Source organism: Geotrypetes seraphini, chromosome 4, assembly GCF_902459505.1.
Source record: "Geotrypetes seraphini chromosome 4, aGeoSer1.1, whole genome shotgun sequence".
Taxonomy (NCBI): Eukaryota; Metazoa; Chordata; class Amphibia; order Gymnophiona; family Dermophiidae; genus Geotrypetes; species Geotrypetes seraphini.
This window is the reverse complement of record NC_047087.1, coordinates 325,267,007-325,289,190: the sequence shown is the minus strand read 5'-3', so window position 1 is coordinate 325,289,190 and position 22,184 is coordinate 325,267,007. Positions and strand designations below refer to the sequence as shown.

General features: G+C 45.7%; 1 protein-coding gene across 3 annotated transcripts in view; it reads right to left on the bottom strand.

Annotated features, from left to right (window-relative positions):
* Positions 1-22,184, bottom strand: part of EEF1AKMT2 (EEF1A lysine methyltransferase 2) — a 117,481-nt gene that overhangs the window by 69,905 nt on the left and 25,392 nt on the right. For all 3 annotated transcript variants that reach the window (XR_004539299.1, XM_033943015.1, XM_033943016.1), the window contains one exon: positions 19,238-19,352. Coding sequence is in view for 2 of the 3 variants with exons in the window: in XM_033943015.1 (XP_033798906.1) it covers positions 19,238-19,352 (115 nt within the window). In the remaining variant the exon portion in view is untranslated. The remainder of the gene's footprint in view (positions 1-19,237; positions 19,353-22,184) is intronic.

Sequence of the window (22,184 nt, the reverse complement as noted above, 5' to 3'; positions counted from 1 at the left end):
AGTACAAGAACTGGAGGGACTGTGCACCATGGAAGAACAGTGTTGGACAAACGAGGACACCGCCAGAGAGAGCCACATCGCGGAACAAGTTAGGGAGCTCGAGAAATTCATTGAGGAGGCCTGCAGGATGGTGGCAACACAGGACCACCAACACACCAGGAGAGAACCGACAGTTGGACGGCAGGAACCACCAGACATCATGGAACTAGGACCTTGCGGAGGACCTGGGCAGACAGAGGAGGAGGAGATCCATCAGAGCCAGGAGAAAGGACTAGCAGACCGCACAGATGACACAGACCTGAGACCAGGGGCGGAGACACAGCAGAGCCCAGAGGACGGACAATTGGACTGCACATATGACACAGATCTGAGACCAGAGAGACAGTTGAAGAAGGGGAGATCGGCTATCGTGGTTGGGGACTCAATCCTGAGAGGAGTAGACAGTCATATAGCCGGAGGGAGAGAGGACAGACTGGTAACATGTCTCCCGGGGGCAAGAACAAAGGACATCATCGACAATATCGAGAGGATCCTGGAGGGAGCCGAGACGGAGGAGACAGCAGTAGTGATCCACATCGGAACCAACGACATCAGCAGGAGAAACTTCAACGGGACTACACTAACTGACCAGTACAGGACCCTGGGGAGGAAACTGAGACTAAGAACAAGGAAGATAGCCTTCTCAGAGATCCTGCCAATACCGAGAGCGGACACAAAGAGACAGAGCGAACTACAATCAATTAACGTTTGGCTGAGGAGATGGTGCGAGGAGGAGGGTTTCCACTTTGTTAGGAACTGGACTACTTTCTTGGGGAAGAACAAGCTCTACAGACGAGATGGACTGCACCTTAGCACAGCTGGGACGAGGATGCTGGCACGCAACGTCCAGAACGTCATAGACTTGGCTTTAAACTGAGGAGAAGGGGAAAGCCGATAGTCGACCTGACCTCGACACATCGGACATCAGTACCTGACAAGGATACTGAACTGGGACATTGTAAAGGAGGACTCGGGACTGAGTGTATATGTTTTGAAAAGGGACCTAAAGACGCTTTGCAGGGATCGAGGGCACAAATGGACCTGGTAAGAGGCACCAATACAGAACAACAAGAGCCAGAGGGACAAAGACATTGCGAAAAAGAGCCCAGGACTGAGTGAGAATTAGGAGAGCAGGAGGTGCAGGGGAAGCAGGCAGAGGACGTCACACACACACAGCAGGAGGAGGACAAAGCTCAGGGGCTGGTAAACCATGAAGAAAACTGCAAGAGTACCAAAGCACGAGGGAAACAAAATGAGAGGACAAAAAACTGGGTCTTAAACTGCCTATACACAAATGCTAGGAGCCTGAGGGCCAAAATGGGAGAACTGGAAATCACTGCCAGCAATAAGGACCTAGACATAATTGGAGTCACAGAAACGTGGTGGACAGAGGAAAATCAATGGGATGTGGCCATACCAGGGTACAAACTGTACAGGAGAGACAGGACACATAAAAAGGGTGGAGGAATAGCGCTGTACATAAAAGACTCCATACCATCAGCCAGGATGGAAACAACAGTACGGGCGGATGGCTTGGAATCACTATGGGTTAAACTACAGGGAGGAGCAGGGGCAGACATTAAATTGGGTCTGTACTACCGCCCACCTGGACAACCGGAAGAAATCGACCAGGAGCTGGAAGCTGAACTGAGGCAGGTATGCAGAAGCGGAAATGTGGTGGTGATGGGGGACTTCAACTATCCTGGGATAGACTGGAGTATTGGGCACTCAAACTGCGCAAGAGAGACCAAATTCATAGAGGTCACGAGGGACTGTTTCATGGAGCAACTGGTCACGGAACCAACACGGGGCGATGCCACTCTTGACCTAATCTTCAACGGACTAGGAGGGCCAGCAAAGGAGGTGGCGGTATTACCCCCGCTAGGTAACAGCGATCACAACATGATCCAGTGCAGCCTTGAAATTGGATCATCAAAGGGGAAAAGAACCACAACGACGGCACTCAACTTCAAAAAAGGAAATTATGATGCCATGAGGAAATTAGTGGGAAAGAAACTCAAAAGCAACATAGGGAAGACGGAATCCGTAGAAAAAGCCTGGACCTTACTCAAGGAGACTGTGCACGAAGCGCAAAACCTATGCATCCCCAAGTTCAGAAAAGGGTGCAAAAAAAATAGAACGAAAAATCCAGTGTGGATAACAAATGCAGTGAAGAAGGCGATAAGTGACAAGAAGGCATCGTTCAGAAAATGGAAAAAAGACCAAACAGAGGAGAACCAAAAAGTGCACAAAGAACACCAGAAGGAGTGTCACCGAATGGTTAGAAAAGCAAAAAGAGAATACGAAGAGAGACTGGCAGAGGAAGCAACAAACTTCAAGTCGTTCTTCAGATACGTCAAGGGGAAGCAACCGACGAGAGAAGAAGTGGGACCATTGGACGATGGTGACAGAAAGGGAGTAGTAAAAGGAGAGAAAGAGATAGCTGACAGGTTAAACGAGTTCTCCACGTCAGTCTTCACGATGGAAAATATAACCAACATTCCAGAACCCGAGGAGATCGTTATAGGAGACCAAGACGATAAGCTGGTCGATTTAGAAGTAAGCCAAGAGGATGTACTCAAGCAGATTGACAGACTAAAGAGCGACAAATCGCCAGGTCCGGACGGCATCCATCCAAGGGTACTCAAGGAGCTAAAAAACGAAATAGCGGAGCCATTTCGACAGATATGCAACCATAGAAACATAGAAACATAGAAACATAGAAACATAGAAACATAGAAACATAGAAATTGACGGCAGATAAGGGCCACGGCCCATCCAGTCTGCCCACCCTAATGACCCTCCCCTACCTTTACCTTGTGAATAGATCCCACGTGTCGATCCCATTTGGCCTTAAAATCAGGCACGCAGCTGGCCTCAATCACCTGAAGTGGAAGACTATTCCAGCGATCAACCACCCTTTCAGTAAAAAAGAACTTCCTGGTGTCACCTCGCAGTTTCCCGCCTCTGATTTTCCACGGATGACCTCTTGTTGCCGTGGGACCCCTGAAAAAGAAGATATCTTCCTCTGTCTTGACTCTGCCTGTGAGATATTTGAACGTCTCGATCATGTCTCCCCTCTCTCTGCGCTCCTCGAGTGAGTATAGCTGCAATTTTTCCAGCCGTTCCTCGTACGGGAGATCCTTGAGTCCCGAGACCATCCTAGTGGCCATTCTCTGGACCGACTCCATCCTCAGCACGTCCTTGCGATAATGCGGCCTCCAAAATTGCACACAGTACTCCAGGTGGGGCCTCACCATGGATCTATACAATGGCATAATGACCTCCGGCTTACGGCTGACGAAACCCCTGCGTATGCAGCCCATGATTTGTCTTGCCTTAGATGAAGCCTTCTCCACTTGATTGGCAGCTTTCATGTCCTCACTGACGATCACCCCTAAGTCTCGCTCTGCTACTGTTCTTGTTAGGATCTCACCATTAAGGGTATAAGTCCTGCATGGATTTTGGCTACCCAAGTGCATAACTTTGCATTTTTTGGCATTGAAACTGAGTTGCCAGGTCCTAGACCAGCGCTCCAGTAGGAGTAGATCGTGCATCATGTCGGGCATTGAGTTTTTGTCCGTTGTGCTTTTGCCCACTACATTGCTTAGCTTGGCGTCATCGGCGAATAGTGTTATTTTACCTCGGAGCCCTTCTGTCAAGTCACTTATGAAGATATTGAACAGGATCGGGCCCAAGACCAACCTATCCTTAAAAACCGGAGAGATCCCGGAGGACTGGAAAATAGCAAATGTCACACCCATCTTCAAGAAGGGCGCAAGAGGAGACCCGGGAAACTACAGGCCGGTGAGCCTGACCTCAGTCCCGGGAAAGATGATGGAGGCACTGATTAAAGACAGCATCTGTGAGCACATCGAAAAAAACGGGCAGCTAAAACCGAGTCAACACGGCTTCTGCAAGGGTAGGTCATGCCTCACTAACTTATTGTACTTCTTTGAGGGGGTGAGCAGCCAGATGGATAAAGGGGAATCTATAGACATCATTTACCTTGACTTCCAAAAAGCCTTCGACAAGGTGCCACACGAGAGACTGCTTAAAAAGATATGGAACCACGGGGTACAAGGGGAGGTCCACCGATGGATCAAAATCTGGCTGGCAAACAGGAAACAGAGGGTTGGCATAAAGGGCCACTACTCTGACTGGAAAGAGGTCACGAGCGGAGTTCCGCAGGGGTCGGTGCTAGGACCGCTCCTGTTCAATATCTACATAAACGACCTAGAGGCGGGAACCAAGTGTGAGGTCATTAAATTTGCAGATAACACCAAACTATACAGCAGGGCTCAAACCAGGGAAGACTGCGAAGATCTTCAAAAGGATCTAACACAGCTGGAAAAGTGGGCCGAAAAATGGCAGATGAGCTTCAACGTGGGGAAATGCAAGGTCATGCATGTGGGGAAAAAGAACCCGATGTTCACATACAAAATGGGGGGAACAACACTAGGGGTCAGCAACCTGGAGAGAGACCTGGGAGTGATGGTAGATGCAACACTGAAGGCATCGGCGCAATGCGCCACGGCCTCAAGGAAAGCAAACAGAATGTTGGGTATCATTAAGAAGGGTATTACAACCAGGACAAAAGAAGTCATCATGCCGCTGTATCGTGCAATGGTGCGGCCGCATCTGGAGTACTGCGTCCAGTACTGGTCACCGTACCTCAAGAAAGACATGGTGGTACTTGAGGGAGTACAAAGAAGAGCAACTAGACTGATAAAGGGAATGGAAAATCTCCCATATACCGAAAGATTGAAGCAGTTGGGACTTTTCTCCCTGGAGAAGCGAAGACAGAGGAGACATGATAGAAACCTTCAAGATCCTGAAGGGCATAGAAAAAGTAGACAGGGGCAGATTTTTCAAATTAAGGGGCGCCACAAGTACAAGGGGGCACTCGGAGAAATTGAAAGGGGACAGGTTTAGAACAAACGCTAGGAAGTTCTTTTTCACTCAGAGGGTGGTGGATACATGGAACGCGCTTCCAGAGGCTGTTGTAGACAAGAAAACATTAAATGGTTTCAAAGAAGGTTTGGATAGATTCCTGGAAGAAAAAGGGATTGAGGGGTATAGATAGGTATAGACCATTGCTCAGGCAATGGGCCTGATGGGCCGCCGCGGGAGCGGACTGCTGAGCAGGATGGACCTAGGGTCTGCCTCAGCAGAGGCAACTTCTTATGTTCTTATGAGATTCATGGTGGGGAAGAAGATTAAGAAGAGGATAAACACTGTAAAAACACTAGAGCAAGCTTGGTCCCTTTTTAAGGACACAGTTACCGAGGTGCAAAATCTACATATACCGCGTATCAACAAAGGATCCAAGAGGAAAAAGAACAAAGAACCGGCGTGGCTCACTGTAGAGGTGAAGGAAACGATCAGAGACAAGAAAACTTCATTTAAGGAATGGAAAAGGTCAAAAACGAACGAAAACTGGAATAAGCACAAACAACATCAACGCAGGTGCCGTAAGACGGTAAAAGGGGCCAAAAGAGACTACGAGGAAAAAATAGCCAAGGAGGCGAAAAACTTCAAGCCATTTTTTCGATACATTAAGGGGAAACGACCCGTGAAGGAAGCGGTGGGTCCGATGGATGACCGTGGTATAAAGGGAGTGCTACAAGAAGATAAAGAAATCGCCGACAAACTGAACACATTTTTTGCGTCTGTATTTACCGAAGAAGATATATGCAACATACCGGAACCCACCAGGCTCTATGCTGGAAACAAAGACGGGAAACTGACAGGGCTGACGGTCAGTCTAGAAGAGGTATACAGGCAGATTGATAGGCTAAAGAACGATAAATCCCCAGGACCGGGTGGCATCCATCCGAGGTTCATCAAAGAACTGAAAGGGACTATAGGTGAACTGCTTCAACTAGTAGCCAACCTGTCGATCAAATCGGGAAAGATTCCGGAAGACTGAAAGTTGGCAAATGTTACACCGATCTTCAAAACGTTTGAGGGAGATCCGGGAAACTATAGACTGGTGAGTCTAACCTCGGTACTGGGAAAGATCGTAGAGGCGCTGATAAAGGACCGCATCATTGATCATCTTGACGGACACGGTCTGATGAGGACCAGCCAGCACGGTTTTAGCAAAGGCAGATTTTGTCTGATGAACTTGCTGCACTTTTTCAAGGGAGTAAACAGGCAGATAGACAAGGGTGACCCAGTCGACATTGTATATCTGGATTTTCAGAAGGTGTTCGACAAGGTTCCGCATGAACGACTACTTCAGAAAATTTTGAGTCATGGAATCGAGGGTGAAATACTCACGTGGATTAAAAACTGGCTGGAACATAGGAAACAGAGAGTGGGCGTAAATGGACAATACTGACTGGAAGAGCGTCACCAGTGGGGTGCCACAGGGCTCGGTGCTTGGACCTGTGCTCTTCAACATCTTTATAAACAATCTGGACGTTGGTACGACGAGTGAGGTGATTAAATTTGCAGACGATACGAAGTTATTCAGAGTAGTGAAGACACAGGGGGATTGTGAAGATTTGCAAAATGATATAATCAAGCTTGAGAAATGGGCATCAACATGGCAAATGAGGTTCAACGTGGATAAGTGTAAAGTGATGCATGTCAGGAACAAAAACCTCATGCACGAATACAGGATGTCCGGGGCAGTACTTGGAGAGACCTCCCAGGAAAGAGACTTGGGAGTTCTGATCGACAAGTCAATGAAGCCGTTTGCACAATGTGCAGCGGCGGCAAAAAGGGCAAACAGAATGCTAGGAATGATTAAGAAGGGGATCACGAACAGATCGGAGAGGATCATCATGTCACTGTACCCAGTCATGGTATGCCCTCACCTGGAATACTGTATCCAGCACTGGTTACCATACTTGAAGAAGGACAAGGTACTACTCGAAAGGGTCCAGAGAAGAGCGACTAAAATGGTTAAGGGGATGGAGGAGTTGCCGTACAGTGAGAGATTGGAGAAACTGGGCCTCTTCTCCCTTGAAAAGAGGAGACTAAGAGGGGACTTGATCAAAATGTTCAAAATACTGAAGGGAATAGACTTAGTAGAGAAAGACAGACTGTTCACCCTCTCCAAGGTAGGGAGAACGAGAGGGCACTCTCTAAAGTTGAAAGGGGATAGATTCCGTACAAACGTAAAAAAATTTTCTTCATCCAGAGATTGGTGGAAAGCTGGAACGTTCTTCCGGAGTCTATTATAGGGGGAAAACACCCTCCAGGTTTTCAAGACAATGTTGGACAAGTTCCTGATAAACTGGAATGTACGCAGGTGAGGCTGGACTCATTTAGAGCACTGGTCTTTTACCTGAGGACCGCGGACTGCTGGGCAGGATGGACCACTAGTCTGACCCAGCAGCGGCATTTCATATGTTCTTATGTTAAGGAGAGGAAAGAGTAAAAATAGAAGTGTGGAAACTGGCTGTCAAAAAGAAAAATTTTAAATGATAAAAATGTCAATGATGCAAATTTTGATTTTGATCCTTGAGTTTAGGTTTTGAAGGGAGTGTCATTCTAATTTATTTTGTAGGCAAAGCACAGTTACTTACCTGTAAACAAGTGTTATCCAGGGACAGCAGGCTGATATTCTTACATATGGGTGACATCATCCATGAAACCCTGGTACAGTCCACAAATGCAGTGCCACTTAAGTTTCAAGTTTATTTTAAACATTTTTATACCGCCTAATCATACTTCTAGGCGGTATACATCAGTAAAAAAGGATTATACAAAATACATTTATAGTTAAAACAAGGTTACAAAATTAGTAAGGTGGGACATCACTAGGAAGAGTTAATACAACAAGCAATTGAAACAAGATGAACGCTGACAAAAGGGAAGTGGGATAGAAATACAATGAGAGGAAAGGAAACAAAAAAGGGACAAACATGAAGTGGGGAAATACCATAGTAGATGGGATTCATTTTATCCTTGTAAGGACAATTTTAGTCCAAATGCATCGGTAAACAGGAATGATTTTAGTTTTGATTTGAACTGATTTAGAATTGTTTCTTTTTGTAAGTAATTCAGTATGGAGTTCCAGAGGGAGGGTGCGGTAATGAAGAAGATATTAGATCGCATCATATTAATATGTTTTAGAAATGGGATAGTGATGAAGTTATGTGTGATTGAGCAAAGAGTTTTGAGTGGGGTATGAGTGGGGTACGGAATGAGAAGCAGAAGAAGAAGCGGTGTGTGAGAGAAGGAGCGCAGGAGCAGGCGAAACCAGCATCGGGGCAGCGGCGAGAGTAGCTCCGCCCACCACCACTGCGTCAGCAAGATCGACTAGGGCTCCTCCATAAGTAGAATCGAGCCAACGGCCTGCGGCAGCACCGAAGAGCAGAAGAAGAAGCAGCGTGTGAGGAGAGAAGGAGCAGCACCAAAGAGCAGGAGAAGTGGCCTGTGAGAGGAGCGCAGGAGCAGGCGAAACCAGCATTGGGGCAGCGGCGAGAGTAGCTCTGCCCACCCCCACCGCATCAGCAAGATCGACCAGGGATCCTCCATAAGTAGAGGCGGAGCCAACGGCCTGCGGCAGCACCGAAGAACAGAAGAAGCGGCATGTGAGGAGAGAAGGAGCAGCGCCGAAGAGCAAGAGAAGCGGCTTGTGAGAGAAGGAGCGCAGGAGCAGGCGAAACCAGCATCGGGGCAGCGGCGAGATTAGCTCCGCCCACCCCCACCGCATCAACAAGATCGACCAGGGCTCCTCCATAAGTTGAGTCGAGCCAATGGCCCACGGCAGTGCCGAACAGCAGAAGAAGAAGCGGCATGTGAGGAGAGAAGGAGCAGCGCCGGAGAAGCGGCCTGTGAGAGAAGTGCAGGAGCAGGCGAAACCAGCATCGGGGCAGCGGTTAGAGTAGCTCCGCCCACCCCCACCGCGTCAGCAAGATTGACCAGGGCTCCTCCATAAGTAGAGTCGAGCCAATAGCCCGCAGCCGTTCGGCGAAGGACCTTAAGAAGGGCCGAGTCTCTTACACCAGGATATCGTGGAAGCAGCAAGGTAAGGACCAAAAATCTGACTAACTTTACAAGTTAGCAGGCAGACCATACATCTAACTCTACAGCTAACAAACAACTAACTTTACAAGCTACCAGACAGTCAGACCAGCTAGCTCACAGCCAACAACAGCAAGCACCCAGTAGAGACACAAACCCCACACCTCCAGGCTAAACAAGCTAGCAGGCAGGCAGGCCAACCAGTTAACACACAGCCACCCAACTAGCAACTTTCTAGTTTACCAGCTAGAACAGGGGTGTCAAAGTCCCTCCTCGAGGGCCGCAATCCAGTCGGGTTTTCAGGATTTCCCCAATGAATATGCATGAGATCTATTTGCATGCACTGCTTTCATTGTATGCTAATAGATCTCATGCATATTCATTGGGGAAATCCTGAAAACCCGACTGGATTGCGGCCCTCGAGGAGGGACTTTGACACCCCTGAGCTAGAAGGTAGGCCAGCTAACTCACAGATATCCAGCTAGCAGGCAGACAAGAGTTAACAAGATAAGATAAGTAATAAGATAAGATTAGTGATAAGATAAGATCAAGAATGGCAGGGAAGACCAGAAGCACCAAGACTGCAATCAGAACCAGTGTTCCGGTTACCGAAGAGATCCAGAGGAAGACCATAGTCTCCGTGCAGACTGAGGAGAACCCCCGACGAATGACAGAAGTTTCTGTGAAGACCGAAGCTGTACCCCAGCTGAAGACTTCAGTTGCTGTGCAGACAGAAGAGGTCACTGAGCAGCAACCTGATGGAGACATCCTGCAAGAGCTGGTGAGACTGAGGGAAGAAGTGATACGCCTGAGAAGTATCCGGGAAAATGAGACGTTAATCGATGAAGTCCTCTAAGAGCTGTCCCAAGTCTCTGAGCAAGCACATGAAGACAGGACCACCTTCGAGACCCCCGAACCAACCAGGCATACAACATTGGAAGTGACGGTTGGGGTACAAGAAGAAGAGACATTGACACCTGGCAGCTAGTCACCTCTGCTAGCAAACACAGAAGGCAGTCCCCTTCTTCTTCAAGCAAGCACAGCTGCCTTACATCGACCCCAGAGATCACCTTGAGAAACAGATTCCAGATGCTACAGGTTATACCTGCCAGCAGAACTCAAGAGGATATCCATGAGTGTGATCTTGAGACCCAGAGCAAGACCCCAGCTCCAGCAGCAGCAGAGACCCCAGCTCCAGAAGATACAGATCAGCACCCCCCCCCCAAGAAGCGCAGGGTGGTTGTCATCGGAGACTCCCTGCTGCGGAGTACCAAAGGACCAGTTTGTAGACCAGATCCACAATCAAGAGAAGTTTGCTGCCTGCCAGGAGCTAGGATCCGAGATGTCACCACCTGCTTAGGAAGACTGATCAAGCCCCAAGACTACTTCCCGATGCTTCTTATCCACGTTGGGACGAACAACACCGCCAAGAACTCCCCAGAGAAGATACCTGAAGACTTTAGAACCCTGGGTGAGAAGCTGAAGCAGATGGAAGCACAGGTGGTCTTCTCCTCCATCCTCCCAGTGAGAGACAAGGGGAGAGCTAGGGAAGAACGTATCCAGAGGACCAATGAGTGGCTACGCGGATGGTGCAAAGAGATGAACTTCAGCTTCTTAGATCACGGAGAGGTACTTCAAGGACTACAGGGATCAGACGGGCTACACCTGACTAGAAGAGGGAAGAACGTCTTTGGACGACATCTGGCTCACCTACTTCGGAAGGCTTTAAACTAGGAAAACTGGGGGAGGGGACCCACTCTCATCCTCATAAGGTAAATAACTCCATCTTAGAGTCTGAGGTAAGTATCTGCGTCAAAGACAGTACTGAGGGGGACAAACTAACTCGAACGGGAAAATCTCCATGCAAACCGGACAATCATGGAGAATGGAAGGCTATGTATGTTAATGCACGTAGTTTGGGCAATAAAATTCTGGAATTGGAAACAGAAATGAGAAATACCAACCTGGATGTGGTAGCGATAACGGAAACCTGGTTCTCAGAATCCCATGACTGGGATATGGCTATACCAGGATATAACTTGCTCCTTCGAGACAGAGAAGGCAAAACCGGAGGAAGGATAGCACTATACATCAGAGATGATATCAAAGCTACCAGGATCATAGACGTCAAGTATACAGAGGAATCACTCTGGGTGAACCTTGCCAGAGGCAACAACAAATGTCTGTATCTTGGTGTAGTATATAGACCTCCAAGACAACATAGACAAAGAACTAATCGAAGACATTGAGATCATCACTCTGCGTGGAGACACTGTGCTGTTGGGGGACTTCAATATGCCTGATGTAGACTGGAACAAACTTTCCGCTACGACCAGTGTCAGCAGGAGGCTACTAGCCTCCATACGAGGATCACACTTCAAACAGATGGTACTGGCCCACCAGGGATCAGGTGATCCTGGACCTGTTGCTCACCAATGGTGACAGTGTCACAAAGGTTTCAGTAGGTGAGGCATTGGCTTCCAGTGACCACAACAGGAAGGGAGTCACTAGGTTAAACACATCGACAAAGGTCCTTAACTTTAAGGGGGCTAACTTTCAGAGTATGGCAGATTATGTCTATGAGGCACTGCAAAACCGGGACACAACGGACAGTGTGGAGGTAATGTGGTCGGCTCTGAAATCTACCCTACAGGAAGCAACCAACCTCTACATAAAGACTGTGAGTAAACGACAGAGAAATAAGAGACCCCAATGGTTCTCAGCAGAGATCTCGGAACTAGTTAAGCAGAAGAAAAGAGCATTTGTAACCTACAAAAAACGACCGGAAGCTAAAGAAGCTAAACAAGCCTATCTGGTGAAATCTAGAACTGTTAAAACAGCAGTCAGGAATGCCAAACTCCGGATGGAAGAGAATATAGCTAGGCAGGATAAATCCTTTTTCAGGTATGTTAGTGACAGAAAAAGGAATACAAACGGGATTGTGCGCCTAAGGAAACCTGACACTAACTATGTAGAATCAGACTCAGACAAAAACGAACTACTCAATGGATACTTCTGCTCGGTCTTTACCTGTGAGGCGCCAGGATTTGGACCGCAGCCGCAAACAAGGGTGTGCTCGGAGGACCATTCCGGGATTTTGAATTTACTGCAAGCTATGTATACTATGAGCAATCGAGGCTAAAAGTGAACAAAGCAATGGGGCTGGATAATCTGCACCCCAGAGTACTTCGAGAACTGAGAGATGTCCTGGCAGAGCCGTTATCTGAGCTTTTCAATCTTTCCCTAAACAAGGGAAAAGTTTCCTTGGACTGGAAAACTGCTAACGTCATTCCGTTCCACAAAAAGGGATGCAGGTCAGAGGCTGAAAATTACAGACTGGTGAATCTCACATCAATAGTGTGTAAACTTATAGAAACGTTGATTAAAAACAGATTGGATATGATTCTAGATGACGAGAAGCTGAGGGACCCTCAGCAGCATGGATTCACGAAGGGAAGGTCTTGTAAATCCAATCTGATAAGCTTCTTTGACTGGGTAACGAAACAACTGGACAGGGGGGAATCCCTGGATGTCGTGTATTTAGACTTCAGTAAAGCTTTTGATAGTGTCCCACACCGTAGGTTATTAAACAAGATAAAAGCGATGGGATTAGGAGAAACTTTGACTGCATGGGTTAAAGACTGGCTCAGTGGTAGACTTCAGAGGGTAGTGGTAAATGGTACCCCCTCAGAAACATCGGCTGTGATCAGTGGAGTGCCGCAGGGCTTGGTCTTGGGTCCGATACCGTTTAATGGGATCGTCACATGGGATCTATTCACAGGGCGAAGGTAGGGGAGGGATCTATTCACAGGGCGAAGGTAGGGGAGGGACATTAGGGCGGGCAGACTAGATGGGCCTTGGCCCTTATCTGCCGTCTATTTCTATGTTTCTATGTTTCTATGTTAATATCTTTGTATGGGACCTGCCTCAGGGACTTCGAGGTAAAATTACACTATTCGCCGATGACGCTAAGCTATGCATCGTGGTTGACAGTGCAACCGTGTCCAACACTATGAGGCATAGAAACATAGAAGATGACGGCAGATAAGGGCCATAGCCCATCAGGTCTGCCTACTCTACTGACCCACCCCCAAGTCTACTATCCTAGGGATCCCACTCCAGGTGAGAGGTTCCCTTGGCTTAATCCTCTAAGGGATCCCACATGGGCATCCCATTTGCTCTTAAATTCTTGCACACTGTTTGCCTCGATCACCTGCACCAAGAGCTCGTTCCAAGGATCAACCACTCTCTCGGTGAAGAAATATTTCCTGGTGTCGCCATGAAATTTCCTGCCCCTGAGTTTGAGCGGATGCCCTCTTGTGGCTGAGGGTCCTTTGAGAAAGAGAATCTCTTCTTCCATCTCGATACGGCCGGTAATATACTTAAACGTCTTGATCATGTCTCCTCTCTCCCTACGTTCCTCGAGTGAGTACAGCCGCAAATTTTTCAGCCTTTCCTCATACGATAGATCCTTGAGCCCCGAGACCATCCTGGTGGCCATCCGTTGCACCGACTCTACTCTCAGCACATCTTTTCGGTAGTGTGGCCTTCAGAATTGCACACAGTATTCCAAATGAGGTCTCACCATGGTTCTGTATAATGGCATTATGACTTCAGGCTTCCGGCTGACGAAACTCCTGCGGATGCAACCTAACAACTGTCTTACCTTAGATGAAGCCTTCTCCACATGATCAGCAGTTTTCATGTCTGCGCTGATGATCACTCCCAAGTTTCATTCTGTTGAAGTTCTACCTAAGGTCTCACCATTCAAGGTGTAAGTTCTGCACAGATTTCTGCTGCTGAGGTGCATGATCTTGCATTTCTTAGCGTTGAAGCCCTGCTGCCAGGTCGAGGACCAAAGCTCCAACAAATGTAGGTCCTGTGTCATACTATCGGGAGAATTGCCATCTCTCACTATATTGCATAGTTTGGCGTCATCAGCGAATAACGTTATCTTACCTTGAAGCCCCTGAGTTAGTTCCCCTATGAATATGTTGAAAAGGAGCGGCCCAAGACTGAGCCCTGCGGTACTCCACTGGTCACCTCCGATGTTTTAGAGAGGGTACCGTTAACTACCACCCTCTGAAGTTTGCCACTCAGCCAGTCATTGACCCATGTAGTTAGTGTTTCTCCCAGCCCCATCAATTTCATCTTGCTCAACAGCCTGCGATGCGGGACACTATCGAAAGTTTTGCTGAAGTCTAGGTATACAACGTCCACGGATTCTCCCAAGTCTAGCTGTTTTGTTACCCAGTCAAAGAAGCTGATGAGATTGGATTGGCAGGACCTACCCTTGGTGAATCCGTGTTGACTGGGATCCCGTAGATTCCCCTCATCCAAGATTGCGTCTAATTTACGTTTGATTAGTGTTTCCATGAGTTTGCATACTACTGATGTGAGACTCACCGGTCTGTAGTTTGCAGCCTCTGCCCTGCAACCCTTTTTGAGCAGTGGAACGACGTTAGCTGTTTTCCAGTCTATGGGGACTCTCCTCAAGATTGAAGAGTTCTGATAGCAGTTCTGCCAGGACATCACGCAGCTCACTGAGCACTCTGGGGTGTAGATTGTCCGGTCCCATGGCTTTGTTCACCTTGAGTCTTGCCAGTTCGTAGTAGATGTCACCAGGTGTGGACTCGAAATTCTGAAATGGGTCTTCCACGCTGGGCCTTGCCTGCAACTGCGGACCGTGCCCCGGTGCCTCGCAGGTGAAGACCGAGCAGAAGTATTCATTCAGTAGTTCTGCTTTATCGGAATCTGATTCTGCGCAGTTCCCATCTGGTTTTCTAAGGCGTACTATTCCGTCTGAGTTCTTTTTCCTATCACTAATATACCTGAAGAAGGATTTGTCCCCTTTCTTCATGTTCTTTGCCAGAGTCTCTTCCATAGTAACATAGTAGATGACGGCAGATAAAGACCCGAATGGTCCATCCAGTCTGCCCAACCTGATTCAATTTAAATTTTTTTTTTTTCTTCTTAGCTATTTCTGGGGGAGAATCCAAAGCTTTACCCGGTACTGTGCTTGGGTTCCAACTGCCGAAATCTCTGTTAAGACTTACTCCAGCCCATCTACACCCTCCCAGCCATTGAAGCCCTCCCCTGCCCATCCTCCTCCAAACGGCCATACATAGACGCAGACCGTACAAGTCTGCCCAGTAACTGGCCTAGTTCAATCTTTAATATTATTTTCTGATTCTAAATCTTCTGTGTTCATCCCACGCTTCTTTGAACTCAGTCACAGTTTTACTCTCCACCACCTCTCTCGGGAGCGCATTCCAGGCATCCACCACCCTCTCCGTAAAGTAGAATTTCCTAACATTGCCCCTGAATCTACCACCCCTCAACCTCAAATTATGTCCTCTGGTTTTACCATTTTCCTTTCTCTGGAAAAGATTTTGTTCTACGTTAATACCCTTTAAGTATTTGAACGTCTGAATCATATCTCCCCTGTCTCTCCTTTCCTCTAGGGTATACATATTCAGGGCTTCCAGTCTCTCCTCATACGTCTTCTGGCGCAAGCCTCCTATCATTTTCGTCGCCCTCCTCTGGGCCGCCTCAAGTCTTCTTACGTCTTTCGCCAGATACGGTCTCCAAAACTGAACACAATACTCCAAGTGGGGCCTCACCAATGACCTGTACAGGGGCATCAACACCTTCTTCCTTCTACTGACTACGCCTCTCTTTATACAGCCCAGAATCCTTCTGGCAGCAGCCACTGCCTTGTCACACTGTTTTTTCGCCTTTAGATCTTCGGACCCTATCACCCCAAGGTCCCTCTCCCCGTCCGTGCATATCAGCTTCTCTCCTCCCAGCATATACGGTTCCTTCCTATTATTAATCCCCAAATGCATTACTCTGCATTTCTTTGCATTGAATTTTAGTTGCCAGGCATTAGACCATTCCTCTAACTTTTGCAGATCCTTTTTCATATTTTCCACTCCCTCTTCGGTGTCTACTCTGTTACAAATCTTGGTATCATCTGCAAAAAGGCACACTTTTCCTTCTAACCCTTCAGCAATGTCACTTACATACATATTGAACAGGATTGGCCCCAGCACCGAACCCTGAGGGACTCCACTAGTCACCTTTCCTTCCTTCGAGCGACTTCCATTAACCACCACCCTCTGGCGTCTGTCCGACAGCCAGTTTCTGACCCAGTTCACCACTTTGGGTCCTAACTTCAGCCCTTCAAGTTTGTTCAACAGCCTCCTATGAGGAACTGTATCAAAGGCTTTGCTGAAATCCAAGTAAATTACATCTAGCATATGTCCTCGATCCAGCTCTCTGGTCACCCAATCAAAAAATACAATCAGGTTCGTTTGGCACGATTTACCTTTTGTAAAGCCATGTTGCCTCGGATCCTGTAACCCATTAGATTCAAGGAAATACACTATCCTTTCTTTCAGCAACACTTCCATTATTTTTCCAACAACTGAAGTGAGGCTCACCGGCCTGTAGTTTCCTGCTTCATCCCTGTGACCACTTTTATGAATAGGGACCACATCCGCTCTCCTCCAATCCCCAGGAATCACTCCCGTCTCCAGAGATTTGTTGAACAAGTCTTTAATAGGACTCGCCAGAACCTCTCTGAGCTCCCTTAGTATCCTGGGATGGATCCCGTCTGGTCCCATCGCTTTGTCCACCTTCAGTTTTTCAAGTTGCTCATAAACACCCTCCTCCGTGAACGGCGCAGAATCTACTCCATTTTCTCGTGTAACTTTGCCAGACAATCTCGGTCCTTCTCCAGGATTTTCTTCTGTGAACACAGAACAGAAGTATTTGTTTAGCACATTTGCTTTCTCCTCATCACTCTCCACATATTTGTTCCCAGCATCTTTTAGCCTAGCAATTCCATTTTTTATCTTCCTCCTTTCACTAATATATCTGAAAAAATTTTTATCTCCCTTTTTTTACATTTTTAGCCATTTGTTCTTCCGCCTGTGCCTTCGCCAAACGTATCTCTCTCTTGGCTTCTTTCAGTTTCACCCTGTAGTCCTTTCTGCTCTCCTCTTCTTGGGTTTTTTTATATTTCATGAACGCCAACTCTTTCGCCTTTATTTTCTCAGCCACTAGGTTGGAGAACCATATCGGCTTCCTTTTTCTCTTGTTTTTATTGATTTTCTTCACATAAAGGTCCATAGCCATTTTTATCGCTCCTTTCAACTTAGACCACTGTCTTTCCACTTCTTATGTCCTCCCATCCTAACAGCTCTTTCTTCAGGTACTTTCCCATTGCATTAAAGTCCGTACGTTTGAAATCTAGGACTTTAAGTATCGTGCGGCCGCTCTCCACTTTAGCCGTTATATCAAACCAAACCGTTTGATGATCGCTACTACCCAGGTGAGCACCCACTCGAACATTAGAGATACTCTCTCCATTTGTGAGGACCAGATCCAATATCGCTTTTTCCCTTGTGGGTTCCGTCACCATTTGTCTGAGCAGAGCCTCTTGAAAGGCATCCACAATCTCCCTACTTCTTTCCGATTCCGCAGACGGAACATTCCAGTCCGCATCCGGCAGGTTGAAATCTCCCAACAGCAGAACCTCCTCTTTCCTTCCAAACTTTTGGATATCCACAATCAGATCCTTATCAATTTGCTGCGATTGCTTAGACTGCGAGCATTTGTGGTCATCGCTTTCCAGCTATTTTTCAGCGATAATCTCCTTTTTCGTATGGATTTTTGTGTCGTTTCACTTTCCGTTGCAATACTAAGAAATGAGTTGCTGATATTGCTTATATTGCAGCCTTTACTACTATCACATCTTTGTAAAGACTCGAAGTTTGGCCTCCCTGACTGCCGTTTTGACCCCTGCAGACCTCGCCCTATGTTCTAGTTTAGCTTCCCTAGTCTCCGTTCGTTTGTAGGAAATAAATGCTTTTTCTTCTCCTTGACGAGGTGAGAGATTTCTGCGGAGTACCATTGGGGTTTGTTGTTTCTCGGCCGTTTGTGTACTGATTTAATGTAGAGGCTTATCGCTTCATGTATGGTAGATTTCAGGGATGACCATATAGCTTCCACATCATCGGTCGTAGCTTGGTTCTGCAGTGTCCGGTGGACGAAATCTCCCATGCATTCGAAGTCAGTGCCTCGGAAGTTGAGTACTTTTGTTTTCATGTTTGATCTAGGGAAACCTTTCCTGAGGTAGAACCACACCATGTTGTGGTCGTTGGTGAGTACCAGGTCCAGGATCGTCTGGGCCCTAGTGAGTTCCAATACCATTTGTTTGAGTCGTGCTCTCTTTATGGATGTTAACAGTCTCCTGCTGCCGCTGGTTGTTGCTAAGTATGAGTTCCAATCTGCGTCAGGCATGTTGAAGTCCAATAGCAGAACAGCGTCTCCCCGTAGAGTGATATTCTCTATGTCTTCAATTAATTCGGAGTCTTTGTCTTCCAGTTGTCTTGGAGGTCTATAAATGGCCTTAGTTCTTCCATATTTACTATTATTTTCTGATTCTAGATCCTGTGTGTTCATCCCACGCTCAAGAAAAACAGCAACTAAGCACTGTTTCAAGCTCCTTTTCTCAAGAGCTAGAAAACTATTTTGAAACCAAAATAATCATCACTCAGAATAATCTAAGGCCCCCATCCTCTACTCAATCTCCTCATTTGTACTGAAACCATCCTGTATTCTACTCAGCACCCTATCTGATTTTTTAAAACACCTTCTCTCTCGGAGATCCTCCATATCATCTAAAATTAACAGGAAATGCCCAAGACTCTTTCCCTCCATCACTCTTAAAACTAACTAACTAAACTAAACCTTAAGTTTATATACCGCATCATCTCCACGGATGTGGTGCTCGGCACGGTTTACAAGAACTTAAAATATGAAAGAGAAGGAAATAAAAGGTTTACATGAACTTATATATATATATATATATATATATATATATATGAAACGCTACTTCACGATCTTTGGCTCATACATCCACAACATGATTATACACAGTCTTTCAACAGGTATTATGTCTAAAAGATGGAAGGAGGTGACTATTAGACCTAAACCAAAACAATCAAATAATCCTCTCAACAAATGTTCCAACTATCATCTTTTATTAGAGACCAAGAAATAACTGTCTCATAGAAATGGCAGGAAAGTACATCTTAATTGTTTATTACTCAGCAAAGAGAGGTCTTCAACTATATTTATTGTCCAGAAATTGATTTTTATAAGTAGCTAGCTTCTAGATCCTTCCATAGTTAAAGCTACTGACCAGTTCAACAAGGAACATGCCATTTCCACTTCCAATGTCTAGAATTGAGGTATCCAGTGGAATCTTCTGCTTCTTCAGCCATCTAATTAATCGACTCATGCTCTCTTCTCCAAACCTATCAGTGACCAACAGCAAAAGAAATACAAGGAAAGAGAAAGCAAAGTTAATTAACTACAGCAGATATTCTCTAATGATAGCAGGATAGATGTGTGAACCAGTGGGCACATTTCCAGATTCTCAGACAATCAAGAGCTTTCCATGGGAATATACCTTGCAGATGTACTGGTGTCATCCAAGGCAACAACTAGTCTTAATTCCCTTTCCTTGAATCCTGCCAGACAAGTGGGTTGTATTCCTTTCTAATAGCAGATTATAACACTGATAGTTAAGTGGCTTTATCATTAGGGAATAGGTAGTATAGTCCTACGATTTGCTAGTGTACAGTTGACAAAGCAGATCTGAAACAAATGAACAGCAATATAGTTCAGTAATATGCATCCATGATATGAATCATGCACTTAAAATTGTTGTACAAATTTACAAACAAAATTTAACATTTTTTTTTCTAATATTAATAGCCATGAAGCACAAGTCAACCTTGAACCTGTGATCACTGAGTTGAAAACCAGCTGGCTCCTTCAGAAGGCCAAGGACAATTGATCTGTGCAAGATAGTGGAAACTATTATAAAGAATTAAATTATGGAACACATGCACAAACAAGGTTTATTGGATCAGAGTCAGCAAGGGTTCAGCCAAGAGAAGTTTTGCCTCACCAATCTACTTCATTTATTTGAAGATTTGAATAAACATACAATACAATATAGTGTCTTATATACCACAATTTTCTGCACGGAATCTATGCGGTTTACAATAAGATTTAGATCAAGTTTTGGAGGTTACATTGTTAGAATGAGAGGTGGTTGTTAGGAGGAAGGGGTGGAGGATAAGAGAGTGGCTAAAGGGAGAAGAAATATATCTTAAGTTTCTTCCTAAAGTCAAGGTAGGTGGTGGGTTGTCTTAGGTGTGTTGGCAATTTGTTCCAAATCAGGGGACCTTGGTATTCAAAGGTAGCCTCAAACATCTTGTTCCTCAGTACTTGTTGAGGTGAAGGAAAGGATTGTTTGAAGCATTGGAATACAAGTGAATTGAAGAAGGAGTGTGGGACTTTAATATCAGAAGTTAATCTCTCTGAGTTTTTTCCATAGATCACTCTGTGGATCATGCAGGCTATCTTCAACTGGATTCTCTCTCATCTGGCAGCCAGTGCAATTGTTCTAATAGTGGACTTGTCCTCTCTTATCGATTCCTTTTGAGAATTAGTCTTGTGGTGTGCTTTAGTCTCTTGCGTTCTTTTTTTGTAATACCACATTATTATTATTTTTTTTTTTTAATTCTTTATTTAAGTTTTAACTACAATTCACAAGAGTAATCTTGTTCCATGCAACACAGAGAAATAAACAATCTTACCAATTATTGAAAGAAAAAAAACATATTCAAATAGAACATTATCCCTTCCTTAGACCACAATAAAAGGGGGTGTGATAATCAAATAATATTGGAGACATAAATTAAGAATTTAGTTCAAAGGAAAAGGCTTAGTGAGGCACTGCTACCTTCTAATTATATTCCATTCTAAATCAATCCTTGGTGATCTTTTTGACTCTTAGGAACTCCTTCAAATGGTCTGGAAAGAAAAAAACATACTTGGTTCCCAAATACCTCATCAAACATTTACAGGGATAAGCTAATAGGTATGTGGCTCCCAATTTAAGAGTTTCTTGGCGTAAGGAAAGAAAATCTTTCCTTCGCTCTTGAGTCACTTTGGAAACATCTGGATAAATCCAGATACGTTGTGCTCCAAATAGTTTTTGAGAATTTTTAAAATATAATCTTAAGATCATGTTTAAGTCTTGCTCAAAAAACAAAAGATATTAGAAACATAGTTCTCTCAGTATCTGGATTCAAAGTTTGTTCTAGAAGAGCAGTAACATTAGCAAAATCAATCTGTTCCTCTCGTCCATTGTTTTTCTCCATATTTCTCTGAGGAATCTTTTTATTCGGCAAATAGTAAATCTTGTTTAAAGGAGGAATATTTTCAGAAGAAATTCCAAAATTCTCAATTAAATATCTTTTGAAGAAATCAATAGGCGGAATACCAGGTGAAATTGGGAAGTTCAAAATACGAAGATTCAATCTCTATTTATAATTTTCAAATTGCTCTAGTTTTCTATGTATAGAGGAATTATCTTTAATTGTTGCTATTTTAAACATTTGAAGTTGCTGTATATCTTCCTGTATCTGTTTGTTTTGGCTTATGAAATCCAATTTAACTGAGTCAATAGTTTTAGTTAAAGTATCAATCTTAGAGTTAATGTCTGTTGACCATAGAAACCTCCAGCCGTTGTAGGAGCAACCAAATATCTCCTAAGGAAGCCTCCGTTGGTGTAGATGTTGATGTTGTTGTTAATTCCTTCAGCTTTCCTGCATTTGCTGGTTCAGCGCCCTCACCGGGCAGCCCCATGGATTCCCTTCTGGGGTCATGGTTCTCCCGCAGCTGAGCCCCGGCAGAAGCTGGACACACGGGAATAGATGGATCCAGAGGGGACAAGGATATTTCAATCCCCGAAAGGGGAGAAGGCTCTCCACCGCCTTCCCCCAAAGCCGGGTCACTTCCTCCAGGAACTTGGGTTGCCGTCGGCAGAGCCGCAAAGAAGTGGTCGACGGTTTGCTGGATGGGTGTCGAAGAAAGGGCCAGCGAAGGAACGGCCCTTATCACCCCCTTCCTCTTCAAGTGCAGCATCTAAGCGGCAGGAAAAAAACACAGTATCAGGTAAAGAAGGCGCCTGCAATCATCAAGTGCTTCCTACTCCGCTTCGCTGCGACTCTCACACCGCCGCCATCTTGTCACGCCCCTCCGTAATACCACATTATAATGAGTTGCAATAG